This window comes from Xiphias gladius, chromosome 10, assembly GCF_016859285.1.
Source record: "Xiphias gladius isolate SHS-SW01 ecotype Sanya breed wild chromosome 10, ASM1685928v1, whole genome shotgun sequence".
Lineage (NCBI taxonomy): Eukaryota > Metazoa > Chordata > Actinopteri > Istiophoriformes > Xiphiidae > Xiphias > Xiphias gladius.
Genome location: NC_053409.1, coordinates 8,699,245 through 8,716,741, shown reverse-complemented (window position 1 = coordinate 8,716,741; position 17,497 = coordinate 8,699,245). Strand labels below are relative to the sequence as shown.

Below are 17,497 nucleotides of genomic sequence, written 5' to 3'. Positions count from 1 at the left end.
TCCTTATGATGCTTTGTTATAGATTAAACTACCCGTCAGTATATACAAGTACAGATGAAACGATTAGTTGATTAATTGAATAGTTGACTGAGAAGAATAATTGTTTTAGTCATTTTTTATGCAATATTTAATGGTTCAAGCCTCTCAAATGTGAGGATTTGGTGCTTTCCCTTTCAATTATCTTAATTCATTTTCAGTAATATTGAAGTTTGGACTGTTGGCTGGACAAAATAAGCAATGTGAAGGTGGCACTTTGAGCTCTGGGTAATTGTGGTGGACATTTTTTTGTTATTTCCAGAATTTTACGAACCAAACAGTCAGTCAGTGAATTGAAAAATAATCGGCAGATTAATTCATAATGAAAATAATCATTATTTGCAGTCCTATACAAAATAGACTGAAACTAGCACCACCTTGACCAACTACAACAGTGAAGTGCTGCTTACACCCTAAGGCATGAGTGATTATAATCTCATGATCCCATGCCTTTTTTCTGCATTGAGGAGTTTTACTTTTGTTACTCTAAGTACATTTTCCTGATTATACGTTCAAACTTGTGTGTAAGTAACGTTTTCTGTGCAGGACTTTTAGTTGTAACTGAGTATTTCTGCAGTGTGGTATATGTACTTTTACTTAAGTAAAGGACCTGAAAACTTCCTCCACCACGAGTGTTGATGTATGAAAATTTCAGTGACTGTATGAAGAAATGCTGAAACACAGCACCTCTAACGATGCACCAAAACAATGGAGAAAACTATATATTCGCATCCTCTTAGTAGGTTGCTGTAGACCACAGTACCACACTGGCCTTTACCACCTGGGCTTTAGCGTCGCCGTCCTATTTGGTCTTCTGGAGCCACCATAGATAACTCAGCGAGTGCAAATCATTTGCAGGTTAACTGAAAAGAAGAGTATTTAAAACTGCGATTCTCTCTGCAAATGTGACTGTGATTATCTGTAAACCAAAGGAGGGAAGTCACACTGCATCACATGTGTATTTTTTTCAAAGCCATGCAGCCGGGGTTAGAGTTCAGTAAATACTGATGATGTCATCGTCTGAAGATGGCTGAAGGGTGAGAGTGAACTCGCAGTTTTAGTTTTAGTTTTAGTTTTAAAATATAATTTAGGATAGAGCACCGACACCGTGTACATATCGTGTTCCTTGTTGTGTTGCGCGTATCATTAGGTTTAGTGTAATTATTTAGGTCAAACATTGTACTCTACAGCGTCCGGGATCAGTTCAGGAAGTGTATTTGTTTACCAACACATAGCCTGGCTAGCGTTAGCGTAGCCCGGACAGCTATGGTGTAGAGCAGCTGAAATCACGATGTAACCACCAGTGGGCTGTATATATAGTTTATTTTTACAGTTAGGGTTTGTGTGTAGCATTAGCAATCGCACTCGCGGCTTGTTTCGTCAAGTTAGCTTGGACTGCACTGATAGCTGACGTTAGCTAACTCGTTTAGCTTGCTAGGCGTGTGTGTGTTGAGGTTAGCTAAGGATACCTTGAGAAAGTCAGCAGCTGACAGTCAACGAGTCTGAAGTGTCGCCAAATTGATAGAGGGATATGTGCATTTGATAAATGTACAACGTTCGTGCAGTTGTGGTGTTATGTTTGTGTGTTTTCTCTGTGTTTTCTCTGCTGTTTTGCTGTGAAAAGTAGCTAATATCTAACTGTGTGTATGCTCACAGAGAAGGCTGGTGGGGAGGCTGGCTTCAGCAGAGCTTCCAGGCCGTCAAAGACAAGGTATTCTGCACCGTGGAGCCGAGTGCTTCTTTCTTTATCTCAAGCTCAACATTTACAATACTCCAGCAACTCATTTTTAAAGTTTAGATTTATGAAATGTGTTCACTTAATAAAACAGCAGTGAAGATGTTAGCAAACAAGGCAGTATCCACGGCTGTCGTAAAGGGGCATTGGAATTCAGTGAGTATACTGCTGCAGTCTACAGAAATGTCAGTAAGGCTCTGCCATTAAAGAAAAGCGGGACAGCACAGCATTGCAAAGCTAGCAGGCAAGATTAAAAGGTCCCAGCTGTATGACTATACACAGCCAAGAAAGTCACATGTATTCAGTTCCCAGATAAATAGGATTTGAGGCCAGTTCATCTACAGTGCATGAAGGTTGCTGTGCTCCCTGAACTCCTCATCTTTCCTGATGTTCTTCAAGTTTTTTTATATGGATGGTGTAACTTTTTTGTGTATCACAGGCAGTGAACTGTGTTTCTTGTTCAATCTACATACACATTTAAATGAAACAAGAATTTCCCAATGGGGACGATCAAGTTGAATCTATTTTGATCTTGGCTACTTGACTCTCTTCTTCACAGTCATCTGAGGCCTTAGAATTCCTAAAGCGAGACCTGACAGAGTTCTCCACTGTGGTGCAGCATGACACAGCCTGCTCAATTGTGGCTACAGCCACCGCTGTCAGAAACAAACTTGCAGTAAGTTGAAGCCCTCACCTTGGACATTGTGTTTTATCTAAATATCTCCTGACAGTGCATCTGTGTTACTGTCATATGTACACAGTAACATAAATCTAACCTGTACTCCTATCCAGGTGGAAGGCTCGTCAGAGACCACGGAAAAGGTGAAGAAGAGCCTCTCTAGTTTCTTGGGAGTCATAACAGACACACTTGCTCCACCCCCTGATAAAACCATTGACTGTGATGTCATCACATTGGTGGCGACGCCAGCGGGAACCACAGAGGTGTATGACAGTTCCAAGGTTAGCTGAAATATGGACTTCAGAGTTACCAGTTTTTGTGACCACTTAACTGAGTTTCTGGATGATCCAAGGACGGGGCTGAGCACTGTCCTTGTGCTCTGGCCTGCTGTGATGAACAAGCAAATGGAAAACCATATGGGTTAATCTCTTAAAATAAAATAACTAACAATGTGTTTATTCAGGACTGATATAGTTTTGCTGTAAGAGGCTGCAGGACTCTGAAAATCAGCGCATGATGTGCTTGTAGAAAAAAAAACAACCACAGCTAATCATTTGTTTTCCCTGCAGGCACGTCTCTACAGTTTGCAAGCTGACCCTGCCACATACTGCAATGAGCCTGATGGTAAGGCAGTACACAGTAAAGTAGTTGGCAGATGCTGACACTGTGTTTAGTATTCCAGTTTTTTCAGTTACTCTTTATCTAAAGTATACTATGGTCGTGTTGTTTGTATTTCCTTCTGCTGCTGTGAAACTTAAAGTTTGCCTTATCTGACTTTAAAAGCTGCCTTTTTCTTAATTTTTTTTCTTCACCTGTTTTTAAAAACATCAAGATTTTAATGCTATTGAGCAATTGAAATATTAGCCAGAGCATTTGCTGGATTTGTGTGGTGTCTCTCTATTTAATTCAGCAAAATAAGTACCATTCAGGTGTACATTTAAAATGTGGTAATTGTGAGATTGGTGTAAAGACAGGTGGGGTAATCCACGCTTACTTGTTCACACATTTCTGTGCCTTTCTAGTGTAAAATAATCTAGTGTCTTTTAATCAGAAGTTATTTTCGTCCAGGTCCCCAAGAGCAGATTGACAACTGGCTGTCCAGCTTCAGTATGGAAGATAAGAAAGGAGAAATCTCAGAGCTTTTGGTCCACAGTCCCTCTATACGAGCCCTTTACACCAAAATGGTATCTATTGTTGCTTCTGTCAACACTTACTGTTACAGAGCTTTTGTTTTAAACTTATAGACCAGATAAGGACAGTTTTTTTTGTTTTTTTTCTCTCTCTCTCTCCACAGGTGCCAGCAGCTGTAGCCCATTCAGAATTTTGGCAGAGGTATTTCTACAAAGTCTTCCAGCTGGACCAGGTAATCATGCTGTTTTCTGTACTGTATTCAAAACTGCAGACTATCCTATAGGTGTCAAGTATCCTGTCATCTCAGCTCAATACATCGACTTTTTGTGCCACCTGCTGGCCAATGTTAGAGCAATTTTGGATTGTAGATTTCAGGGCACGGTCATGATGCAGGATTCTTCCAGCCTTTAAAGTACGGAAACAGTGGTACCTCAAATGTAACCTGCTGGATGTTGATTTCTTTAACTGGGAAAAAATGTTAACATGCTCCAGGTCTTAAGTGGATGCCAGTGGCTCCATCTGTCTGCTGTGCATGTAGAAAGCATTGGTTATGAGTTATATGATCATATAAGACTTTAATTGAAAACAAATATTGTGATTTGGTCTTAAAAATGTTGAAATTATACTGATGAGTGTTTACAAGGTTGTGGACAACAGGTATTTCAAAAACTTCTTAAAGACCATTTCATTTGTTCAAAAAATTGCCGACCAAATCAGATCTTGATCCATCAATCCTATCTCTCTGAAGCTGACTGCATCATATTCTGAATTTTGACAGTGTGTCAGAGAGGTGTCATTTCAACTCTAAGGTAATTTTGGAGGCTGAAGTGTGTGTGTGTGTGTGTGTGTGTGTGTGTGTGTGTGTGTGTGTGTGTGTGTGTGTGTGTGTGTGTGTGTGTGTGTGTTTGTGTGTGTTTCATTGTTTTCATTGTTTTACTAAGTGCAGTAAAATTAAACCTAAATCAAATCAGTATTTGCTGTGACCACCCTTTGCCTTTAAAACGGCACCAATTTTCCGAGGTAAACTTGTACTTGAACAGTTTTTCGAGGTACTTTGCAGGTAGGTTGGAGAACTTGCAAAACTTTTGTGGATTTGGGCTGTCTCAGTGTCTTCCGGTGCCGGACTCCTTGTTGTGGTTTCTGGAGATAGTGCTTTATGAATGGTTGTATGTTTGGGCTCATTGTCATGCTGCAGAAGGATTTTGGGACTGATGAGATTTGTGATGGATAAGAATCTAAACGTTTAAAGTGCCTGAAACCTTTGCATAGTACCGTGCATTTGAAGAAAACGGCAACAAGGGGTTCACAAGCAGAGGTAAACGTTTACACAAAGGAGGCACAGACTTTCTGTTTGCTTTATATTTTTTTGCAAAGAAAAACAAATTCATTACATAACAAAGTTAACTAAAAATTTGGGCGACAGACACATTGAAGTTTTTGCGTTATTACAAATGTTAAAAATTCACTCTGAATGTGTCTTCTAGGAGGAAGCAAGGAGAGTAGCACTGAAGCAGAGAGCAGAGCAGGCTACACACACAGAGACCCTGGGCTGGGAGGAGGAAGACGAGGGTATGTTAGTCTCCGTTTTAAATTAATATATAAATAATAAACTAAAATTTAAGATCGTTTACTTACGCTGCCTCTCTGATATTCTTGCTTTTACTGACAGATGACTTCCTTGGCGCCTCGTCATCATCTCAACTCAACTTTACATCCCCACTGGACAACTCCGCAACCCAGCAGCAGACGACCTCGACAGCTCCCACAGGAACGACTTTGCTGAGCCCCATCCCGTCTCCAAGCGAAGAGCGTGACGCCACCCTCTCAGTTAGCAGCGACAGCGTCAGCCTGCCAACGCAGGTAGTAGTGCAGCCGGAGCCCGTTGCCACGGAGATGGCCAAGAAACTTACTGAAGCTAGCTTGGAAGATGTCGTAGACAAGACACAAGAAGAGCAGAGGCCTGGAAAGATTGACTTACCTCCTGAGGCTCAAGTGGACGCTGTAACCCAGCCAGAGGTCACTATTGATGGGGCGTCGGTGAGGACCGCTGCTTCTAAACCAGAGGCAGCAAAGGAAGAAGGGCCGCAGGACCTGAGAGTGTTTGAGCTTAACTCTGACAGCGGGAAGTCTACGCCATCTAACAATGGCAAGAAAGGTACGGTGACTTGAGGACATTTTTCTTTTGGCAGTGATATTCTTACTGTTCCAGTTTGGGAATATAAATCTAAACGGGATTAAGTTCAGCTACGTGGTTATGAGTTTTCAAAAGGTGACGGAAAATTTGTCTTTCCCCCTCCAGGGTCCAGTACTGATGTGAGTGAGGACTGGGAGAAAGACTTTGACCTGGACATGACAGAGGAAGAAGTCCAACTGGCACTCTCTAAAATAGAAGACTCTGGAGAGGTTAGTTGTAATTATTACATTAAATGTTACGTTGCTATGCGAGGTGGGGGGATATTTTACTAATCCATCTTCCCATCTTTTACCAGCTGGACGAAGACTGGGAGAACTGGGACTGAGAGCCACTGCAACACGAACTCTGTCCCACCATTAAAGCTAGTTCTCGGCAGACGAACCATGCTTAATGTGTTTTAAATCTTTGTCCACACTGTCACCATGTCATGATTGTCAGTAGGGGATTTTTCTGGCGGGTTTGGACCATATTGGTAAGCCTGTTGAAAAGAGCAATGGGAAGACCAAGGCAAAAAGAATTAGACTGCTCCGTCAGCTGTCAGTTTAGTGCAGATAGGCCGGTAGCGAGCGTAATGACTTCAGGTCATGGCTATTTCTTGGAGTGGCTTCTGACTTAGAGCCTATGACACTAGTAATAGACAAAAGTTGTTATCATTCTGACCTTAAAGCTTAAGGACACGCAGTGACAAGTCAGAATGTGAATTGTTTTGCAGCAGCAGCAGCAGGGGAGGAGCTGTTTTCCCTTTTTCTTTATGCCATTAAATACATCATGTGTGTTGCGAGTGTATTTCAATTTGGGCAATGACTTAACTGCAGGCTGCACAATAGCCATAAACTGTAATGCTGCTTCTCACTTTTTCAAGTTGAAAATACTTTGCAAGTGATATTTGAATGATGGCGTTTGATTTGATTCTACCTGTGCCCCGCTTTCTTTGTTTCTCGTCTTTATTATGCAAGTGAATCTTAAAAATGAGAAAAATATTTTGGCCCTCATTCACAGAGCACTTTTCATTTTGGATTCACTCCCAACTCTAGATATATGGCCTTGTAAAACACACAGTAGTGTGGTAACGTTATCCAAATATTTTTGTTACAAATCAGTCATCTGAAACACAACCAGCTAATGTTTCATTCAGTTCTTTTTCCCCTCTCTTTGTCATATCATGAGTGATTTGAATATATGAGCTTGTTGCAGGCTAGATGTTATTTTCTGTCACTTTTAAATGTTTTACTTCTGTCCTATTTGGGTAGAGGGAAGTCATTAATTATCACTCATTCAGAGAGAAGTCATATTTGACTTAAGAGATTTCAAACTGGTCCCGGTGACATGATACCGGTTTCCTTGGCTTGAGATTAAGTGTAGATTCTTTGTTATTTACACGAATAGGAGAAAATGACAAATCTGTGATGTTTTAAGTTTCTCTGTCAGCCCATGTTTGGAACAATATAGCTCAGCGGGCAGTGTGCCAAGCAGACGAATGAGTAACATGAGAACGCTCCATTCTTTTATGATTCCTTTTCCATCTTCTGTAATGTAGCTGAGAAATGATAAGCCTAGAGATGTAATATTTATATTAAAATAAATGCTTAATTATTGTATTATGTGCATTGGATTGCATGTCTGTGCAATAACATTATGCAAAACATTGTGCAGATAGTTACTTTGAGTTGTATGTTTTTTGGTAAAGACATTGGCTTGTTCTTCAGGTTTTTGTGTTCTGACAATGTGTTGCATGTCTATAATTCTCGGCTGTGTATTCCCTTCAGATTCAAACTTTGAACTAATCAAAGCTGTTCTACACACGTCTGTTTTCAAAGCTGTCAACGTTCTTTTTTAAGTCAACTATTTCACTATATTTTTCAAATGATCGTTGTCATTAAAGGATTCATGGCTAATGGACTTAGTGTCTTGCATTACAAAGTAATCCAGTTTGGCCATTTTGCTGTTGAAGAGGAAAAACCAGTCTGGTGTGTTTAAACCAGACCAAGCTACAAAAGCATTATAATTAGTGGAGCACTGAGTATCTTAAATTACAGTGTGAGTAATGCACAGGAAATCACCACTCATACCAAAACTGTTTGCTCATACCACCATCTAATGTGTGCTCAGCAACAAACTTGTTTCGCTACTTTGGAAACAACAGGACCGTTGAATTTTTAAAAAAGTGGGATGTCACAATGAAAGTAAAAACTTAAAAAAGTTTTTTTTTTTTTTTTTTTTCTCAAAACCAATTTGAGAACCACTAACATAAAACATATTTTAGAGTATTTTCTCCCGGGAGATGGAACTACCTAAGAGAGATGAGGTGTATTGGTATTTGCGCCCCCATACAGAATTCTATAACTATCTGTGGGTGGGGAGTTTACAAAAGAACAGTGCTATGAATGAAAACAGTCACTAATACATATAAGGATTAAATTTACAACCTTATTTTTAGAATTTAACCTGAATTCATGATCGTAAGAACCCACTCTTTGGGGAAACAGTGTTGGAGGAAACTTATTGTTTAACTAACTCTAAAACTTTGTGCTCAGTTGTAATGTTGAAACATTTAAGCCCTTAACATACACCTTCCCTCTTAAGTAGGTAAGGTAGGAAAGGTTGGAAAAATCCTCCAATTCCATACTGTCTGATAGGATCATACATACAGTATTCTGAATCAGCTTTTCCAACTTTTAATCGCAAAGCTTAAGTATAGTTCACACCTAAAGAAATATTCAAACCCAAATCTCTGTTTTTATGGCTACACTGTATAATTACTTTTTCTTGTGCATCATTTAAAACACATTCCTCTAACATTCAGCACGTCATTTTTTTGGTATCCTTGGAAACTTTGGGACCACCACCAGTGGTCAGTGAGGTTTAAACAAATTTCGAATGTGCATGTGTCCAAGATTCTTTTGGGATTTCATGGCAAGCTTTGGGAGGGTTTGCTCACAAAAGCAGCATATGCATGTAAAAATCTGGGAAAAAGCCTGCAGTATAATGGATGCGTCACCTGGTGGCACTGTAGCTCCACTTCAGCAGCCCCAGTCACGAACTGCCACTCCTTTTCTTTCAGCTGCAGCATCCATCTCACAGGTATGGATTGGCTACATGTTTCTCTCACACACACCATTGTTCATCATAAGTCGCATTAATAATCTCATTTCTGCAATTTTCTTTTATTTTCACACAGAATCTCCCATAATTTGCACTCACTGGAAGCCTCAAGAGAAGTGTCTCTGAAATGTTGATGGGGGTCTCTGTGGCGGTATCAGCTCGGCTAATGCAGTTCACAGTTGCGGGACACCTGTACGGTGGGCTGTCTCTGCAACATGGACGCTGCCTGTAAAGATGGCTACTGTCTACTATCTACACACACTATAATGAGGGTGTTTGGTGGGTGTGGTCGTAAACTGGACTAATGAGAACACAGACAAGGTGGTTATTATGATGCATGGCCATCAGTCCATTCCACCAATGTCAAGACTAACATAGCATAAGTACAAAGGAAAATTCATATTAGATGCCAGTCTCCCTTTGAAATTTCCACAATTTTATGGATGAATAAACAGAACCTTGAACCTTGATGTCCTGTGAGTATGTTGATGGATATAATCAAAAAAGCAAATCAAATATGCCACTCTGGACACAAGGGCCCATGTTGCTGCGGCTGTAATGACACTTCAAAGTTATCTTCCAAGGACAAAATTATCTCAGATATGACTTTACCACGTTTACCTGCTCTTTTATTCCGAAACCTGCGCCCTCTCACCTGCGTGCTAATGGCTTGCGCGGAAGTTGCCCTAACCACACCCCAAATAACACAGACACCATATACATTACATTCTTTCTTACTCTGTTCCCACTCAGAGGCCTTAGTCAGCAGAAAGGCTGTAAAGGAATTTCCTGTTGAAGCCCACTGCTCCCTTGGCCTTGCGCTGTATGTGTATCATGGTGTGCTTTACATTGCCACCGGCTCTCACCAATGTCATGTACAGATCATTGGAAAGACATTTAAGTAGGTGGACGCCAATCAGAATGGGGAGAGAGAGAGACTTCCCTCGAGGATCTCGCTCGTAATCCATTCTTGACCGAATGCTTCCTCCGTTTTCCTTTTGCCTCTTTGACTTTCTCTCTCTCCTATCCTGGTCCACACATATGGACCGTCATGGATGCAAACCGAGTCACACACATACACTTCTACGTGTGTGTCCCTCAAACACACACAGATGCATACACACAGAGAGAGTCAGGATGAGGTCATTGTCTTGAGAGCGAATGTTATTCTCGGCACCCTAAAGGGAGAAACCCTGTAACCCCTCTGCCTTTCAGTAAGCACAAAAGACTCCCTTTGAGGGAGGTGGCAGACTCTTATGGAATGTGTTACCAGGGTTTTCTATAACGACTGGCCTCCGAATTCATACCCATTTCGTGTGTGTGTGTGTGTGTGTGTGTGTGTGTGTGTGTGTGTGTGTGCATCCCTGCATCATTGTCCTTTAGTGCAGGGTGTGTATGTTTTTTGGGCATGAATTATGCTCTGATTTTCATTCAACTTCAACATTAGTATCACATTTTTTATATAAATTGTATGTGTGTCTATTTCACTTATCCTGAAAGTAAGTTATACTCTCTGCTTTATAGGAACTGACATATACATGCGAACTGCGTGTCCAGTTTCCTTAATACCACAAAGAGAGAAAATGCAGCCACCAGGCTAAGTGTTGATCCATGCGGGGGGAAAGAAAAAAAAAAAAACCTCTAAAGGACTCTTGAGATGCCTCAGGATTTTTCCATGACAAACCATCGCCTTTCCCAATGTCGAGCGGTGGGAACCGTCCACTTTGTTTGTGTGAAGCGGTGTCTGGGAGGAATGTTGGGTTTAGTCGGGGAGGGGACGCCAGCGGGAAAGCATGATAACTTCCATTCCATTCAGATTTATGGTGAAGACAGAGGGGCTCCTCTGGACGCATGTCAGGGGTCGAGCAGAACGCCACCCCTTTTCCCCAGGCCTGCCAAAGCAAATGTTTAGTCGAACAACCTCTCACTATTCTTTAAATCCTTCTCTGTCTTTTTCTTCTGTGTGTCTCTCTCTGCCATCATATGGGAAAGTGAGCAGTTGTCCCGTAAAGTTTTTACACAGCACATTGTGTGTCCATATATCAGTCTGCCATTTGTGTGAACAGAAGCTGCAGTGGCATGTGGTTTTGAGTTTTAGACCTGACTATAAGCCAGAGTTGGCCATAATGACCGATTTTCAAGACTGTTTAGAGTGTGAGTCTGCACAGGTCTGCACACATCATATTCTAGTATGAGTGAGTTCAGGTTTGAAAAGTCTTGCTTTTTAAAGAGGTGCTGGTGATTTACTTTTTCACTTCCATTAAAGCAATAGTTTGACATTTTTGGAAACCACTCTTGTGTCTGTATGGTAAATATGAAGCTACAGTCAGCAGCCAGTTAGCTAATCTTAGCATAAAGACTGGAAATAGGAGGAAACAGCTAGCTTGGCTCAGTTTAAAGGTAACAAAATCCGCCACCAGCACCTTTCTGAAATTTGTGCTGGTTGTCTTGCAACCTCACGATGACAAGACTTCATGATGTTCGCACATAACCCCCCGTAAAACCACAAATTGTTGATTTTACATGTTTTTTTATTGAGCTTTAGATTTGCTGGTAGGACTATATACTCTGCATTGCAGCATATGGACCATTCTGCAAAAAAAAAAAATGATTTCCCATAATGCAACCAGTGTTAATTTCCTTAATGAAAACTATGACGAAAAATACTCCCTGACAACCTTTTTTTTCACGACGAAAACGAGAATAAAACTAAATAAAAAGTAACTTGATGAACTATGATGAAATGTATTGAATTTTTCCCCAAAGAATAAAAACTAAACGATAATATGTAAGATGGTTTGATGGACATATTTTAATGCAAAGTCTTGTTCAACAACCTGCCTGCATCTGCGGGAGCACACACTATATCCTGATTAGTAAATTAGCTGTCCAGAAGATGATTTAGCTGCTTGAACCGTTAGACTAATATGAATAGGAAACACCTTGCAAAGTTATGTGTCTGTCAGTAATGTTACCTGACATTACCTGTTCTTGGAAGAAACAGATTTATGAACTAAATTAATCTACAATCCACTGAGAATTGGACGAGTGGCAAAAAAACAGCTGAGACAAACTACGAAAACATGCAGGCAGCACAACGACACTTATAAAAAGGTAAGTAAATGTAACTCAAGTGCTGTGGATGTAGCAGTAATGTTAATGCTACTTTAAGTTGGCTATCTTTAGAGATGGTATCAGGAGGAGTGCGTAAATTATAGGATCTAAGTCAGTCTGTACTACTGCAGAGCAGAGTGACACGAATACCATGCGTTAGACACCTTTAACCATGGTAACTGTACACACAGATGGCAACAGCTGTAGCCTGTAGAAATAAAAATTTAAAATGTACGATGAAAATAATACTAGAGTAAGCCGTGTAGTTTTTGTTGACTAAAACTAGACTAAAACCCAAAAAATCAAATGACTAAAATTTGACGAAAATTAATACACATTTTCGTTGAAAGACTTAAAACTAAATCAAAACCAGTCCCACACCTGGTGTAACAAAAGACTCTATACGAAATACACCAGTTTGTAATGCGGATTTGCATTATAAGTCTCCAAGTCTGAGCTGAGATTACCTTGATGACGTTGTCAGATGACATCATTAGGGTTATTGGTAGACTGTCATTTTAAATGAGCGTCTGACCAGTGCGAACCATTACAATTATCAGATTATTATATATCAGACTGAATGTAGTCAGCAAAAATCAGTCATGAAAGTGTGTCCTTTCCAATCTTTTCGGAAAGAATTTTTAAATGTCTCGAAGTTTTTTTCCTTGCATTAATAATTGACTTTGTGGACAGCAGTTGTAGACAAGCATGCAGCATTACAATTTCTGTCTTTAACCTCCTGAAAAATGATGAGGTGCAGGTATGTTATCAGTTTAATAAGGTTATAACCGTGCTTTACAAGGTTTAGCGGGTTCCAAGAATTAATGTACAGTTCGATGTCTGAGTCATTTCATAGTGGGGTAGGATTTTTAAAAACTCTTTTAAAAACTCCTCAAAATTCTTAAAACCCACCTCTTCCCAGATGAACCCATACAGCCCTCATCCTCCCACTCAGCTATGTTCATTTTATTCTTGTCTCCAATTCTTTTAACAGCCAGACCAACCACTCTGAATGTTCTGTTCCCTTCCGCCCCTTCTCTCCTCCACCTCCCCTCCTTTTCATTACTGTCCCATTCATTCTTTCATTCATTTATTTTCAGTCTTCTCCGCTGCTCCCGGACACCAGTGGACCCATTCATCTCTCTCTCTGTCTCTCTCTTTCTCCCTCCCTCCCTGGTCTAATCAGAGGACCACACACTCCCTCCTCTCATCTGATGTCTGGTAATTGAAGGTGAGATTGTTTTGGTGGTGGAGGAGAGGCGAGGCTGAGTTTGACTGTGTGCAGCCATGCAAATTAGACTGTCAAAACTTCAAAGCAATTTCCATTATTCTATGAATAAAAGCCAACACTAGCTAGCCTGTTACATAAATCTGCCTTGTAAATTGCAGCATCTAAGAGGGAAACCACTGAAGAATGTTCCCTTGAGATGAGGTGAAGGGTCTGGTGAGGAAATCTGCTGGACTAAATTTAGTAGTTTAAAATGGACCAGTCTCTGGTACTTTCTGTCAGTGATGTGATTTTTCTGCCAATTTTTTAACATATCAAAAGTTTTTCTAGGCATACTGTTCTCCTTCATTGGTTTCCTAATGTGATTATCTACTTTTTTTTCTTTTTAAGCCATGCTAGTGGCTATGGCTCTGGGGATGGCAATGTTGGTCGGTTGGTCCATGTCGTATCTCATTTGTTAAATCCACCAAATTATTTTTTGGTTGAGAACAGTAATTTCCTGAAGTCTTTGCTGGTGTGGGGCAACTGGTCGTGACCAAGAAATAGTCTGGCACAGATTGGTCCCCGTTCACATTACATTAGCTGGATGCAGGCAGTAGCTTGTATTTAGCGTACTGGCATTGGAGTTGTATCAATGCTCTCATCTGACTCTCTGCAAGAAAGAGAATAACAGCATTTCCCAAAATGTTGACCTTTTTCTTTGACAACTACTGGATCGTTTATCATGAATTTTGGTCCAGACATTCATTTCCCCCATCAGGATGAATTATAATCACTTTGATGATCCCTTAACTTTTCATCTAGTGCCATCAAAGGGTCAAAATTTCAATTTGTTCAATATTTTGGGTCATGACTTAATACCTGGAAAAACTGATGACATTCTAAAAAGCCTTAGCTGTACTTTAGTACTAATAAGGAAAAGTTATCACACTAACATGCTAAACTAAGATCGCAAACATGGTAAACACTGTACCTGCTAAACAGCAGCATGTTAGCGTTTGACTGTGGGCATGATAGCATTAGCATTTAGCTTTGTATAGCTTCACAGAGCTGCTAGCTTGGCTGTAGACTCTCTACAATCTCTAGTGTTTCAAAAACAACCCAAAAAATGCAAGAGTGTGTGTCTTTTCACACTGCTGACATTTGCAGAGGGCAAATACTATATCTATACCTTAACTCCTTTCTCATAACAAGGACTCTTTAACTGGCACAATAGGTGGCCATTTTTACTTCATATACCTCTGCTGTCTGGAGTGGATAAAGTATCTTTCCTCGGGCAAGCACTGAAAACAGCAGTCTAAATGTTTGTAGAAGAGATAAAGAGAATCTAAGAGGTGTGCATGTGTTAGTGTAAGAAGTAGGAGGGAACAAGACAGGCCTGTTATATAGGATCCTGAGCTAATCCTAATCCTAGCCTGCAATTGTGTCCAATGTCAAACCCTGTGCTAAAAGTCATTTCTAGGTCTGGGCTTAGCCTGGAAAAAAAGGTGAAGGGGCCTGTCTGCTTCAACGCTGCTGATGTTGCCGCTGGTCAGCCAAACCTGCTGATCCTGACCTGGCTGCTGGTGGCCCCTGGAGAACTCTCCTCCTCCAACGTCCCAATCCAGGGGATCCGATTGACAGTGTGAGAGTGCCATCTGCCCCTCGACAAGATTACACAGTGCACCGGGCCAAGAAATCCTCCAGCACAGCAGATTAAATATGAAATATAGGGCAGGAATAGTTGTGGATCTAGATTTAGTTGTGCCATGTCGCCCCTCCATATTCATGCCACTGAAAGCCTTTTTTCCAGGTGTGTCTGGATTTGGAATTTTCTTTATTTGCTTGAGTCGGCCATTCTGTGGTTTTTGTTTGTCTACGTTTTTTGGATTCTGTGTGAGTAATTGTGTGAATCCATCTCATCCTCCTCCCGTGTCTTCTCAGTCCAATTCCCACCTTTGCACTGTTTATTTACTAAACACGTTGGTGGTTGATTTACTCCAAAAAAAAGGAAATTGTGAAGAAATTAGAGAATTGGATAAAAAGAGAGAAAATCAACACAAAACTGAGAGTGAGTGAAGAGAACCACTTTGTCTGAAAATGGTTACTATGGAAACTGTGCCTTTCTTTCCTCTCCACTGATCCATTCGGAGTCGCAGATTTTCGTGAAACAGTGGGTGCAAATTAGCACTACTCACCGCCCTGCATTCTTCCATACTGTCCTGGAGAGATTACTTGGAAACGTTGTTTTGAAATAATCATCACTGGGAATCCTGCCAATGTTGCCTTGAAGTTCCGTGTAAGTTCATTCATTGTAAGGACTCACTTCCTTCACACGTCTGTGTCCTTTCATGGAAAATATTTAATTCTGAATGACTTTAAAAATCAATAGTATGGCACCAATCAAGGCCAATATGAAGTAGGCCAAGAACCCTCAACATCAACCATTTCCATGGGATTCCACGACCCATTTTTGTGTTTCTTCTCCCAGTTGTATGAATGAGAGTCCTCATCAGGCTCTGAATGTGCATGGAGAGGAACCATGAAAGGGGGGGGGGGGGGGGGGGGTCATCTCTTGGCTGCCTCAGAAAGGATTTTCTTTACTTAGCTTGAAACAATCCAGATCCACACAACCATAACCCTCAGTCAGAGGTCTACAGCTCTACACATGGAAGCAGTGTCTATGTTTGTGTGTGCGTGCGTGTGTGTGTGTGTGTGTGTGTGTATGTGTGTGTGTGCCCGTGTGCTTTTCATCAGTTAGCATCTCATGCCTGGTGAGTTAGTGAATATCATCTACTTAGATTTTCAATGGCAATCTGTTGCATCACAGTCATGAAAATAAAAGCACACATTCATCATGCCAGTTTTTTATTTGGTTTTTTGACTAGTTCTGTACGCTGGCGATTGACCCCCTTCCAAGGCGCGTTGACCCCTTTCTGTCCTCTCAACGCATCACCCCCCTCCTCCTACCCCGCTCCTCACTACCTCTGGCTCATTAGGCCTAGATGCCAAGCTATTTTCACTGAGTGCCCATTTGTGGATTACTCACCAAGAAATCATGTGGCACAATTGAATTACAAGTGGTTACAGACGCTTCACTCACTGCTAAGGCATCTGGAGAATGCTCTTTTTAACCAGCCAATCATAGCCAAAATGTCCATGACCTCAGTATACAAAGAGACCCTTCTCTATTGCCCTTGTTGCCCCTGAGGCATCACTGCAAACACTGGCTTTTTGTCTACTCCTGGTGATGTTCTTCCTCGACGGGAGAATCTAATACATGCAGAAAAGAATTTTGCAGAGAGCCCAGACAATTTGTTATGGTGCCTATTACTTTTTTTTTTGATACCACATTTTCAGTGTAATACATTCAGTGATGAATCTCAGGTGTCTTTTATAAGGCTGGTTTCTCCCTACCTCTGTTTTCTCCGACTTTTCCCCCTTTTCTTTACAGTACAGGATGCAGTGATTGCTGACTGGCCTCCATCCATGGCTGAGCAGATGTTCAGTCTGGAGGATTTCAACATAAAGATTTCACCTGCAGCTCTGAGTACTGTAAATATACAGCAAGTAATAAATGATGTATCCCACAAGACAAGTTTTTTGTGCGTAGGTAGTTGTATAATATCATTCAGAATATTTGTGCTGCTCATCCTCAAACTATTTCCATCAGTTTACTCAGATAATATACAGGCTGGTATGAGGGCCTTGACAAACTAGTCATTGTTTGTAAGCACAAAGCCACCCAATTCTGTCAAACATTGTACGATCCCAATACAACAACAGTGGCATATTTTGTAACCGGAGTTCAAACAAAACAGAGCAGTAAGATTAACAAGATAACTAAAAACTATTTTTAAAAAAGGCAGGGGGAAAAAAAAGTTTATAAACCATCTTTACTGAATGCACCTCACTAAATTTGGTTGGACTAATTCGGATGTTGTTTGCTTTCAGAAGAGACTAGGATCATTGGTGTAATTAGAGGTGTTTGAGAATAGTAATCATTTTACACTGCACAAGTAGTAAGTAGGGGCAGATGATATGTATAAAATCTTCTATCATGGTATATGTCATTTTATTTTACAGTTTATATATGTCGTGGGGTAGTATATTTTTTCTCATATATATCAAATGGAATATGAGAATATAAATATATTTTGACAAAATGGCCTAATACAACTATAGATATTAATGTAAAGGGATACCTTCCTTGGTAGAAAAGTCTGAAGGGTTGGCAAATTTTTATCATCTTACAGTACATACTGTCTTCACCAAACCCTAGTTGCCAGTTACAAAAGT

At 40.6% G+C, this 17,497-nt stretch overlaps 1 protein-coding gene across 1 annotated transcript; it reads left to right on the top strand.

Moving 5' to 3' along the window:
- Positions 1–810: 810 nt before the first annotated feature.
- bsdc1 (BSD domain containing 1) lies at positions 811–7,674 on the top strand. The gene is made up of 11 exons (XM_040137965.1): positions 811–1,073; positions 1,693–1,747; positions 2,331–2,447; positions 2,564–2,731; positions 3,020–3,074; positions 3,519–3,634; positions 3,745–3,813; positions 5,066–5,150; positions 5,251–5,736; positions 5,881–5,984; positions 6,071–7,674. Exons 1-11 carry the CDS (start codon positions 1,063–1,065, stop codon positions 6,098–6,100), a joined length of 1,296 nt encoding a protein of 431 aa, XP_039993899.1. The 5' UTR covers positions 811–1,062; the 3' UTR covers positions 6,101–7,674.
- Positions 7,675–17,497: the final 9,823 nt, after the last annotated feature.

Bases quoted from the DNA above. Each gene is read 5' to 3' on its own strand.
- bsdc1 (XM_040137965.1), top strand. The intron at 3,075-3,518 runs GTAAGGCAGTAC...ATTTTCGTCCAG, and splicing joins ATACTGCAATGAGCCTGATG to GTCCCCAAGAGCAGATTGAC. The intron at 5,985-6,070 runs GTTAGTTGTAAT...ATCTTTTACCAG, and splicing joins AAATAGAAGACTCTGGAGAG to CTGGACGAAGACTGGGAGAA.